General features: G+C 40.5%; 1 protein-coding gene across 3 annotated transcripts in view; it reads right to left on the bottom strand.

Annotated features, from left to right (window-relative positions):
• The window catches only part of SCFD2 (sec1 family domain containing 2), a 547,542-nt gene that overhangs the window by 482,980 nt on the left and 51,250 nt on the right, over nt 1-13,312 (bottom strand). For all 3 annotated transcript variants that reach the window (XM_004382903.3, XM_023737347.1, XM_023737348.1), the window contains exon 3: nt 582-709. In XM_004382903.3, the coding sequence (XP_004382960.1) occupies nt 582-709 (128 nt within the window). The remainder of the gene's footprint in view (nt 1-581; nt 710-13,312) is intronic.

Raw genomic sequence — 13,312 nt, 5'->3', positions numbered from 1 at the left:
CAGATTTTTCTAATAGTGAAGTCAATGTAAGATGTGAAAAAGTGAGTAATGAGAAAAATGAGGTATGTCATTCCCCGATGAAAAAGTGATAACAATTATGTGACTGAACAATTAGTAAACCACTCTAAGGGTGAGAAGCCAGACCACAGCATGCCTAAGTGCTCAATTGTTTTTCCAGTACAGTAGTTCATTCGTTAGTTCTAAACCAATAAAAGAACTTTCTCTCAGGGTCATAATGGTGAAGGAGAGGGATATTTTTAAAAAAGGGGGGGGGGGGAAGGTGGAAGAGGATGAAGGGGAGGTGGCCCAGACCAATTCTGATATTTCTAGCTCAAATAAAAAAACTAAAAGAACTACTCTTCGTAAACAAGGACTCTCCTAGATTCCCCAAAGCTGAGGCTAATCAAAGCAGTTAGTGTGTACATATTCCTTCCCTAATCTTTCAGTAGTTTACAAATTCCTTCAACACTTTTACCTAGATTCCACGTTGGCTGAGTTGACCCACAGTTCTGAGCAGTCTTAAATAAACTTCGTCAGAGCCTACAATCACTTTCTATCCTAGGTGAAGTGGATATGCTTACCCATACTCATCTTGATTGGCAGGTTTTCTCTGCTTGCAGCTTCCACTAGATGTCTCCGAACTTCCATCACTGCCTCTTTGTGCTTGGTGCTCAGTAAGGCTTCCCAGAGGGCTTTGGCTGCAGTGTCACTGTAGTAAAACCAAAAAAAGAGGTTTAGAACATATCTCTACTGGAAAATGAAAAGGATTGAAAGGCAAAATAATTTTTTAAATATCTTTTTCAGCACTAGTGTAGTCTTTCCTACTATATGGCAGACTCCAAGTATTAGGATTAAATAAAGAAGATTTTCATTGGCACAAAATATTGAGAAATTAAGGAGACAATAAAATTAAAACAAAAAAAAGGAAGAAAACTTACATTGTGCTATGAGAAGTGTGGGAAAATTAGGATTATTTATGCAATTTTTTAAAAAATTTTACATTAAAATTTATCTCAGAGTACAATTCAACCAATACAATAACATATAAATGTTATGTAAGACAATATTAAAAACATGCCTAAAAATGTTTTATCAGTGATTGTAAGTATGTCATTTGAGATAACATATTTCTCTAAGAAACATAAAGCAATCGGTAAGAATTCCTATTAAAAATTACTCAGCAGATTTCCCAATGAGTAAGTGTCCTATTGAAGGAAAATCAGAATCACACTAAGTAGCCATGGCCTATGGATCCTGCTTTGGGACTTAAGTTGCAAGGATGGCACTTACTGAAGCCTTCACAATTAACAGTTGATAATGGCTCAAAGCACTGCATTATGCATAGTCCTATCTGGCTTCACTTCTCCCATGGCCTTCTGTATCACCCAACTTGCCATATCCAAATTATGAATGAGTACAGTGTTCTTTCTGGAAGATCTCTGCCTTGGAGCCAAGTATACACATTTGTAGTAATGTTTTAAAAACTGAATATAAAGAAACAAAGATGACTTCTGTCTCTTTCTAAAGACTTTTCCCTCCATTCAAAGCCCCACCAACATTCCCATTTAACCTATTCCTTTTAGTTATAATTTGAAAATAAATGCATTTTCAAATTTTAGTTTTAAAAGTTATATCTAATAAGATATTAATTTGGTTTTGAAACTTATACCTAATAAGATATATCTTTCAAGTTTGAATTTGGTTTGGAATAATGGAATGATGTATTTTAGCACTGCATTTAATGTCTGGCACATAATAATCTTTCATTAAGCAATTATTTTATGTTGTTGTGTTGTTGTGTACCATCGAGTCAATTCCAACTCACAGTGATCCTATAAGATAGAGTAGAACTGCCCCATAGGATTTCCAAGGCTGTAAATCTTTGCAGAAGCAGACTGCCACATCTTTCTCCCATGGAGCGGCTGGTGGGTTTGAACCGCCAACCTTTCAGTTAGCAGCCAAGCACTTAACCACTGTGCCACAGGGCTCCTTTAGGTAAAAAAAAAAAAAAAAAAAAAAAGTTATTTTTATAATATCCTATTTCTTTTATTGTGAACTAACATCATTGCTCAACATTTTCCACTTGTTTTAATCTGATCCAAACTGTCATCATCATAATTGTGCATCTAATATCCTGTTTAATTTAAATGAACAGGTATACTACATGCCAAGCCCTATGCTCAGTGGTTGAGACAGAGATAAAAATAAGGCTTGGGCTTTCAGTGACTTAGAGGGTGGAAGAACAGGCAGACATGTAAGCAAAGAAATCATACACACATAGACACACACACAGTGTGATAAAAGCCAAGATCAGTGCATGTATAGATTTCTCTGGGAGCCCAGAGGAAAGGCTCCAACCCTGGCTTGGAGGATATGGACTCAGGGAATGATTTCTATTGGAGATGATGAACAAGTACAAAGATACAGAAGCTCCAGAGGCAGCAAAGGGAAGGAGTTATAACTCAGTCTAGGATGGAAAGTGGTAAAGAAAGCCTTCAAGGAAGATATAAAATTCTAGTTACAAAGCAAAAGGGAGAAGGACATTTCAGAATGTGCCGAGTCCTGAGTATCTGACACTGTAAGACGTACTGTATTGCTCAAGGGGAAGGGCAAGTAAACGTAAGGGCAAAAGAGAAGGCCAGAGCTACATTCCTTGCCAAGGCTTATGGATTTGATTCTCTGTGGGTGACTGGGAAGCCAGGGAACATGTGACTGACTTCCCACTCTAAGGAGAACAGCATAGCTTAACGGTTATGAATACACTCCTTATCATCATTCAGCCCTGGGTCTGAATCCAAGTTCTTCCTCATATTTGCTTTGGGGCTTTGGGAAAGCTACTTAATTCCTCTAAAGCTCTGAAGGCAATAGAGAATCACTTGAAGAATTCTGAGCAGGGGAGTTACAGTCTCATTTTCCCAAACCTATGGTCCACAGCATTCTCTATTTTTATACTCCAAAGCATCCCTCCCCAAACCACAGGGATTTCTCACATACTCTCAACTCAGAATTTCAAGACTAGGATTTCACTCCTCTCCTCTTTTCCATGAAAATATGTATCTTGCTAATACTGTATGTCTCCAAGACCATAGTAGATTAAGTAACAGTGTGGTTGTCACATCAGATCAGTGTAGTGATTAAAATGTGGCGGTGGGATCAGATAAATCTAGGTTCATACTCTGACCATTCTCCTCTTTACTCCCTCCACTCCAGCTACATGGCCTCCTTGATCTTCCTTGTGCATCCCAAGCACAGGGACCTCTTTCTCTTCTTCCTACAAATCTCTCTCTATATATATATAAACATATATGTATATATATAGATAGATAGATAACACTGGAAAGAATGGGAATTCCAGAACACTTAATTGTGCTCGTGAGAAACCTGCACATAGACCACAAGAAGCAGTTGTTAGAACAGAACAACGGGATACTGCACGGTTTACAGTCAGGAAAGGTGTGCATCAGGGTTGTTTCCTTTCACCACACTTATTCAATCTGTATGCTGAGCAAATAATCCGAGAAGCTGAACTATATGAAGAAGAACGCTGCATCAGGATTGGCGGAAAACTAACCAGCAGTCTGAGATATACAGATGACACAACCTTTCTTGCTAAAAGTGAGAGGACTTGAAGCTCTTAGTGATAAAGATCAAAGACTACACCCTTCAGTATCAATTACACCTCAACATAAAGAAGACAAAAATAGTCACAACTGGACCAATAAGCAACATCATGATAAGTGGAGAAAAGATTGAAGTTGTCAAGGATTTCATTTTACTTGGATGCACAGTCAACATCCATGGAAGCAGCAGTCTAGAAATCAAACGATGTATTGCATTGGGAAAATCTGCTGCAAAAGACCTCTTTAAAGTGTCAAAAAGAAAAAATGTCACAGGACTGAAGTGCGCCTGACCCAAGCCATGGTATTTTCAGTTGCCTTATATGCTTGTGAACAAGGGAGTCCAGTTAAGAACCGATGCCTTTGAATTATGGTGTTGGCGAAGGATACTGAATATACCATAGGCTGCTAGAAGAACAAACAAATCTGTCTTGGAAGAAGTACAGCCAGAATGCTCCTTAGAAGCAAGGATGGTGAGACTTTGTCTCACATTAATTTAGACATGTTATCAGGAGAGACCACTCCCTGCAGGACTTAGTAAAGTAGAGGGTCAGCAAAAAAGAGGAAGACAAACAACAAGATGGATTGACACGGTGGCTGCAATGATGGGCTCAAATATAGCAACAATTGTGAGGATGGTGCAGGACTAGGCAGTGTTTCGTTCTGTTGTACATATTGTCACCGTAAGTTGGAACTTACTCGGCAGCACCTAACAACAACATATACGTCTCTGTATAAAAGAGTGAGAGCCCATGCCAGCACCTTATCCCAGCACTCTCTTCCCCTCTTCCTGGGCTTTACTGTTCTATACACTCACAGTCCTTATCACAATCTGACTTACATGTTTCCATGTTTGTTTGTTGTCTGTCTCCCTCATAGAGGTAAGGTTTTCTATGAAGACAGGGACTCGTTTTACTTATTGCTAATTACCCACTACCAACGACAGTGCCCGGTCCGTGGTAGGCACACTCACTAAATATTTACTGAATAATACTTGCTAATTGTGTGACCTTGTGCACATAACTAACCCTCTCTTTTCCTTAGTTTCCTCATCTACGAAATGGAGGTAATAATAACGACTACCTCACAGGGTCATTGTTAGCATTACATAAGATAATGCACATAAAAATACTTTCCTGATTCACAATAAATGTAAGTAGTTGTGCGGTTGTTACTACCTTTACTATTGCTATGAATGATATTGTCTTATGGCCACGGCCTTTAATTCAATAAGTTCAAGAGTTTGAAATAGATTAATTTATTTACTTAATTACATTGACTATTTTTATTAATACAATTTTGATATGTTCACATATACTAAAGTCACTAGGTCTTTTACTCCTCTGATCCTTGTCTATTAAAATATTTTAGGAGAGATTCATAGTGTCCATAATTTCTAACACTGATGCAGCATCATGTTTCCTTGAACATTTTTTTGTTGATATAAATAATTCCAATTGTCTAAATATGTTCTACAGGTTTTTTTTTATGTCTACTTCCTGTCCTAAACAGTTTCTTAAAGGATCATACTAAATTCCACATCACACATGACCATTTTAAGTTTACAAAGTTAACACTCATGAATTAATTCTTGTTCTCTGCATAATCGGCACTGAAGATCAAAGGCATATTTGTTGGCATCTATGCTGTCTCCTGCTCCCACTTCTTCACCAAGTCACACTATTACTGCTACATGATGATTCACATATGTACTGTATTCCTATATCAGCATCCGAGTTGAGTGTGGAAGTTAAGTCACTACCTTTTCTCTAATATAGTCATAATGATTTTATGTGCTTTAGGAGAAAGTTTACAGAGCAAATTAGTTTGTCATTAAACAATTAATATACATACTGCTTTGTGACATTGGTTGCCAACCCCGTGGTGTGTCAACACTCTCCCTTCTTGACCTTGGGTTCCCCACTGCCATTCGTCCAGTTTTTCTGTCCCCTCCTGCCTTCTCATCCTTGCCCCTGGGCTGGTTTGCCCATTTAGTCTTGTATACATGGTTGAGCTACATGTATTATTGTTTGTTTTATGGGCCTGTCTAATCTTTGGTTAAAGGGTGAACCTCAGGAGTGACTTCAGTACTCAGTTAAAAGGGTATCCAGGGGTCATACTGTCAGGGTTTCTCCAGTCTCCATCAAATTAGTAAGTCCAGTCTTTTTTTGTGAGTTAGAATTTTGTTCTACATTTTTCTTCAACTGTGTCTGGGACCCTCTATTGTGGTCCCTGTCAGAGCAGTCAGTGCTGGTAGCCAGGCACCATCTAGTTGTGCTGGACTCAGTCTGGTGGAGGCTGTGTTAGTTGTGGTCCATTAGTCCTTTGGACTAATCTTTCCCTTGTGTCTTTGGTTTTCTTCATTCTGCTTTGCTCCAGATGGAGTGGAACGAGTAGATGTATCTTAGTTGGCCACTCACAAGATTTTATTTTAAGAAGATTTTCCTTATAAATTATGTTATGTCAATTGAGCTAGATGTCCCCTGAAACCATGGTCCCCAGCCCTTAGCCCAGTAACTCGATCCCTATGGAAGTTTGGACGTGCCTATGAAGCTTCTGTGACTTTACCTTGGTCAAGTTGTGCTAGTTTCCCCAGTATTGTGTAATCTTCACCAAAGTTACCACTTACCTATTGTCTAGTTAGTGCTTTTCCCTCCTGTCCTCATAACCATCAAAGATTGTTTCTGTGTGTAAGCCTTTCCATGAGTTTTTACAATAGTGGTCTCATAAAATTTGATCCAATAGGCAACATTTCATACTAGTGATGCTTCAAATAAATCAGTTCCTCATGTTGAATTTTGTAAGTCAAGAAATGTTCATTCAAATCCACACTGTAATCATGATAGTGAATTTTATGTAATTTTTTTATCCTCTCCACCTGTGCAAAACTCTCCATTTTCCTGATGAGGGTATAAGCAATAGACAGAGGGCTATTACAACAGGGCCAGAGTAGTAGACTAGTTGTAGACAATGCTGCAGAATAGGTAGGACCACGGTGTCTAGAAGCAGACAACAAAAGGTTAGGGTTCTGCCACATACAAGCTCTATGTCCCTAGGAGAGTTACTCAACCTCTCCATCATGTTTCCTCATCTGTTAAATGGGGATGTAATAGCACATATTCAGTAGATTATTGTGAAAACTGAATGCACTAATATACTTAAAACACCTAGAACAATGTCTGGCACAAAACAGCTCAATAAATGGCAGTAGTACTAGTAATAGTAGTAATGTCTTTTGTTTAATGTTTTTTGTTCTTGTTAGGTGCTGTCAATTCTTACTCCTAGTGGCCCTATGTGACAGACTAGAACTGCACCATAGGGTTTTCTTGGCTGTAATCTTTTGGAAGCGGATTGCTGTCTTTTTCCTGCAGAGTGTCCGGGTAGGTTCAAACTGCCAACCTTCTGGTTAACAGCCAAACACTTAACTGTTGTGCCACCAAGGCTCTAGTAGTAGTAGTAGTGGTAGTGGTAGTGGTAATGGTAGAGGTAGTAGTAGTAGTGGTACTAGTGGTAGTAGTGTGCCATCGAGTCGATTCTGACTCATAGGGTCCCCATGTGACAGAGAAGAACTGCCCCATAGGGTGTTCTAAGCTGTAATCTTTATTGGAGCAGATCACCAGAGTGGCCGGTAAATCTGAACCACGGACCTCTCAGTTAGCAACCAAGCGCTTAACCATTGAGCTACCAGGGTTCCTTAGTACTAGTACTAGCTGTAGTAGTAATACTAAAATCAAAGGTAAGAATTTTCTCATTAGGTATATAGAAAACTTATTTCTAGTACATTTGTCTTTTCCACCTACCTGCATACACATATGGATAACTACTGTCAGCATCTTCATTTCCTACTGATACATATTGAAACATAGAAAACTCAAACTCCAACTCAAGAAATTCCCCTATATAGGACAAGTTGGAATATAATATAGAAATTTAATTTTCATGAATAAAATAACTTTAGTATAGATTACCTAGACACTTACAACTATAGGAAATTAGACTTTCCCTTATGAAAGTTTTAAAGCAATGACTTCACCAATTTTTTGCCTTGACAACTTAACTACATTAAATTTTGTAGACAGCCACAAAATAGCCAGAAAACTACAACTGTTACTTTTATAAGGAGTTCAGGTTCTATAAATATTTCCAGACTAACATATCAAATAGATGTACAGCTCTTGGGTTAGAAGTGAACAACAGACATAACATTAAATTAATCATCTTTACATCTTCAGCAGGACTCTACCTAACTCAACACAAACAAATGAAAAGTTACTTTCAGTTTTTGAAGGCATCTAAAGAAAATTTTATAATATGGCTGGGAAAAAAAACCTATTGCTTCAAACAAATCATGCTGCTATTAGATCTTATTTATACCTAATCTAAACCCTTTAAGTTCTACTATAAACCTACTTTGTCTTGCTTAGTTTTTTCTCTTAAGTTCAGGAACAGCTGGTCAACATCTTTTTAATTATTAGGCCCACCCAAAAACAGTGTAACTCTTTTTTTCATGGCTAAATAAAGGAAGTTTTTGAAAGGCAGATAAAATATAATATTAAAATATATTTTTAAATACCACTATATAAATCATTTTTAAAACATTTCAGAATTTACAAAACAACTTCTTAATTATCATCTCATTTGATTCTTACCTCATGAACTAAGCCATCATCACTGCCACAATTTAAAGAGCCCCAGAGAAGCCAACACATTTACTTAAGTACACTCAACTTAAAAATTGCAAAACCAGGACTCATACCCAGTAATTGGCTTCTAAAACTAGTAATCTTTCTACTATGTCATGTCATGTTTGTATTATGCAAATCATTAAAGAGACTCAATTATACAGAATTCCAATTATTTTCAACTTTTCATTTTGGTTTTATTTTCTAATCCTGAAACACATCCTCTATCCCCCCCTTAAAGTTCATATGTGGGCCCACACAGGATAGAGTGGAATAGAATGAATAGTAAGGTAAATCCACACTATCTAATGAAGCAGGTAAAGCTATTTCTGAGGGCTGCACAACTTTCTGTTTTTAACAATATCATACCATTCACTTGTATACACCTTGTGGGTCACTGTGATGCTTAAGATTGTCTTGGCTGGGCCATGATTCGGGATCCTGAAACGTGGGATGGGGACATATGGGCAGATAATCAGGAAGCTGGGGACACGGAGCCCCTAAATTCTGTTGAATCACTCCTGCCAGCAGAATCACTCCCATCTGAAGAGATTACTTCATGTTTGTCTGCTAATCCACCCTGCCCAGAAAAACCATTAGCCCCTCCACTCCCATCTAATGAGATTAGCCGTAGCCCAGCTGCCTCTAAAGAGCCTGTGCCTGAGCCATTGCCTGGGGCATAGCCTGAGGCAGATGCTTTACAAGACAATGCTGAATGTTCTCAAAACAATTCCACACTACCCATTCTGGCTTCCAGACCTATAACTTAAGTCCCAATGAGCCCCAAAAGGTGAAGTTCCAAGTGTGACCCAGGAGGAGGTACGCTACACTCCAAAAGAACTGCTTGACTTTTCTAATACATACAAACAGAAACCTGGGGAATATGTGTGGGAATGGCTATTAAGAGTGTGGGATAATGGTGCAAGGATTATAAAGATGGGTCAGTCTGAGTTTATTGATATGGGTCCACTAAGCACAGATTGTTCATTCAATGTTTCAACTGGAGAAGTTAGGAAAGGATCTAATAGTTTATTTGGCTGTGCTGCTGAAGCATGGATTACAAGGTGGCCTACACTAAATCAAGTTGAAGTACCAGACCTGCCTTGGTATACTGTCGAAGAAGGTATCCAAAGGCTTAGGGAAATTGGCATGCTAGAGTGGATTTATCAGCTTAGACCCACAGACCCAAACATGGAGTGCCCAGAGGACACACCTTTTACCACAACTGTGAGGAACAAATTTGTGAAGGGAGCTCCAGCATCCTTGAAGACTGCTGTGATTGCTATTTTATGTAAGTCAGATTTGACAGTGAGAGCTTTCCTAAATGAATTAAGATACTTAAATACAATAGGGCTGATTGGACCCCATGGTAGTAGGGCCCAAGTGGCTGCACTCAATTGACAAAGACAACGTGGACGTGGTTACAGTAGTGGACAGCGGAGTCAAAGCAGTAATCAGAATAGTCTGACTCATATGGTCTGTCTTAGTCATCTAGTGCTGCTATAAAAGAAACACCACACGTGGATGGTTTTAATGAAGAGAAGTTTATTTCCTCACGGTCAAAGTAGGCTAAAAGTCCAAATTCAGGGCATCAGCTCCAGGGGAAGTCTTTCTCTGTCTGTCGGCATTCTTCGCATCAGTGTTCCCCCGGACTAGAAGCTTCTCTGCGCAGGGACCCCAGTCCAAAGGATGCGCTCTGCTCCTGGCACTGCTTTCTTGATGGTATGAGGTCCCCAACTCTCTGCTTGCTTCCCTTTCCTTTTATGTCTTGAGAGATAAAAGGTGGTGCAGGCCACACCTCAGGGAAACTTGCTCTACACATTGGATCAGGAATGTGACCTGGGTAGGGGTGGTGTTACAATCCCACCCTAATCCTCTTTAACATAAAATTACAATCACAAAATGGAGGCCAACCACACAATTCTGGGAATCACGGCCCAGCCAAATTGATACATGTATTTTTTGGGGGACATAATTCAATCCATGACATGGACTTATTTAGTTGGCTACTTAGTTATGGTGACCTAGAAGTGAAACAGATAGGAAGTCTACTAAATATTTACTTGATCTGTACAAATTGATGAATTCTAGGTCAGGTGAACAGTAGTCTAACTTGAATCGCCAGAATAGTCACGCTCCCTCAATCAATTCCAAGATTTGAGGGAGTTCAAAGACCCACAACCCCTTGAATGAAGGGAAGGCCAGGTCCCCTTGAGGAGGGACTCCAATACACTGCCAAGAATTTTTACTGTTAATCTTTCTCCCAGCCTCCCAAGGGATCTACGGCCTTTTATGAGAGTGGCTGTTCACTGAGGAAAAGGAAATAATCAGACTTTTCAAGGATTACTGGATACTGGCTCTAAACTCACACTAATACCAGGAGACCCAAAACATCACTGTGGCACACCAGTCAGAGTGGGGGCATATGAAGGTCAGGTTATTAATGGAGTCTTGGCTCATGTCCATCTCACAATAGGTCCAGTGGGTCCCTGAACCCATCCTATAGTGATTTCCCCAGTTCCAGAATGCATAATTGGAATAGATATACTCAGCAACTGGCAGACCCACACATTGGATCCCTGACAAATAGAGTAAGGGCTATTATGGTAGGAAAAGTGAAGCGGAAGCAATTAGAACTATCCCTACCAAGGAAAATAGTAAACCAAAAGCAATACTGCATTCCTGGAGGGATTGCAGAGATTACTGCCACCATCAAGGACTTGAAGGATGCAGTGGTGGTAATTCCCACCACACCCCCATTCAACTCGCCTATTTGGCCTGTGCAAAAAACAGATGGATCTTGGAGAATGACAGTAGATTATCGAAAACTTAACCAGGTGGTGACTCCAATTACACCTGCTTTTCCAGATGCAGTTTCATTGCTTAAGCAAATTAATACATCTCCTGGTACCTGGTATGCAGCTATTGATCTGGCTAATGACTTTTTCTCCATACCTGTTTCAAAGGACCACCAGAAGCAGTTTGCCTTCAGCTGGGAAGGCCAGCAATACACCTTCACTTGCCTACCTCAGGGCTACATCAACTCTCCAGCCCTAGGTCATAATTTAGTCTGCAGGGACCTTGATCGCCTTTCCCTTCCAAAAGATGTCACACTGGTCCATTACATTGATGACATTATGATGATTGGACCTAGTATGGAAAAAGTGTCAATGACTCTGGACTTATCGGTAAAACATTTGCGTGCTAGAGGGTAGGAAATTAATCCCACAAAAATTCAGGCACCTTCCACCTCGGTGAAATTTCTAGGGCTCCAGTGGTGTAGGGCATGTCAACACATTCCTTCTAAAGTGAAGGATAAGTTATTGCATCTGGCTGCTCCCACAACTAAAAATGAAGCACAATGCCTAGTGGGCCTCATTGGATTTCAGAGACAACATATTACTCATTTGGGTGTGCTACTCCAGCCTATTTATCAAGTGACTCAAAAATCTGCTAGTTTTGAGTGGGGCCCAGAACAAGAGAAGGCTCTGCAACAGGTTCAGGCTGCTGTGCAAGCTGCCCTGCCACTTGGGCCGTATGATTCGGCTGATCCAATGGTGCTTGAAGTGTCAGCGGCAGGCAGAGATGCTGTTTGGAGTCTTTGGCAGGTCCCTATTGGTGAATCATAGCACAGACCCTTAGGATTTTGGAACAAAGCTCTACCATGCTCTGCAGATAACTACTCTCCTTTTGAGAAAAAACTTTTGACTTGTTACTGGGCCTTAGTAGAGACTGAACGCTTAACCATGGGACACCAAGTCACCATGCAGCCTGAACTGCCCATCATGAACTGGGTGTTGTCTGACCCGCAGAGTCATAAAGTTGGACATACACAGCAGCACTCCATCATTAAATGGAAGTGGTATATATGAGATTAGGCCTGAGCAGGACCTGAAGGCACAAGTAAGTTGCGTGAGGAAGTGGCCCAAATGCCCATGGTCTACACTTCCATCACATTACCTTCCATCTCCCAGCCTGCTCCTATGGCCTCATGGTGAGTTCCTTATGATCAGTTGACTGAAGAAAAGAAAACTTGTGTCTGGTTTACAGATGGTTCTGTGCAATATGCAGGCACCACTCGAAAGTGTACAGAGGCAGCACTACAGCCCCTTTCTGGGACCTCCCTGAAGGACAGTGGTGAAGGGAAATCCTCTCAATGGGCAGAACTTCAAGCAGTACACCTGGTTGTTCACTTTGCTTGGAAGAAAAAGTGGCCAGATATGCAACTGTATACTGATTCATGGGCTGTGGCCAATGGTTTGGCTGGATGATCAGGAACTTGGAAGGAACATGATTGGAAAATTGGAGACAAGGATTTATGGGGAAGACGTATGTGGACAGACCTCTCTGCATGGGCCAAAGAAGTGAAGATATTTGTGTCTCATGTGAATTCTCACCAAAGGGTGACCTCAGCAGAGGATGATTTTAACAATCAAGTGGATAGGATGACACGTTCTGTAGAAACCAGTCATCCTCTTTCCCCAGCTACTCCCGTCATTGCTCAATGGGCTCATGAACAAAGTGGCATGGTGGCAGGGATGGAGGTTATGCATGGGCCCAGCAACATGGACTTCCACTCACCAAGGCTCACTTGGCTACAGCCACTGCTGAGTGCCCAATCTGCACCATCCCTTGAGGTGATCAGCCAGCAAGCTGATTACATTGGACCACTTCCATCACTGAAGGGGAGAATCTGTCCTTACTGGAATAGACACTTGCTATGGATATGGATGTGTCTTCCCTGCACACAATGCTCTTGCCAAAACTACCATCCATGGACTTAGGGAATGCCTTATCCACCATCATGGCATCCCACACAGCATTGCCTTGGATCAAGGGACTCACTTCACAGAAATGAAGTGCAGCAGTGGGCCCACACTCATGGTCTTTCCATGTTCCCCATCATCCTGAAACAGCTGGCTTGATAGAATGATGGAATGGCCTTCTAAAGACACAATTACAGCACCAGCTAGTGGCAATACCTAGCAGAGTTGGGGCAATGTTCTGCAGGAG

Source organism: Trichechus manatus, unplaced genomic scaffold (genome assembly GCF_000243295.1).
Source record: "Trichechus manatus latirostris isolate Lorelei unplaced genomic scaffold, TriManLat1.0 scaffold00101, whole genome shotgun sequence".
Lineage (NCBI taxonomy): Eukaryota > Metazoa > Chordata > Mammalia > Sirenia > Trichechidae > Trichechus > Trichechus manatus.
Note: the sequence above shows the minus strand (reverse complement) of the source record. Positions and strands in the feature narration are given on the sequence as shown.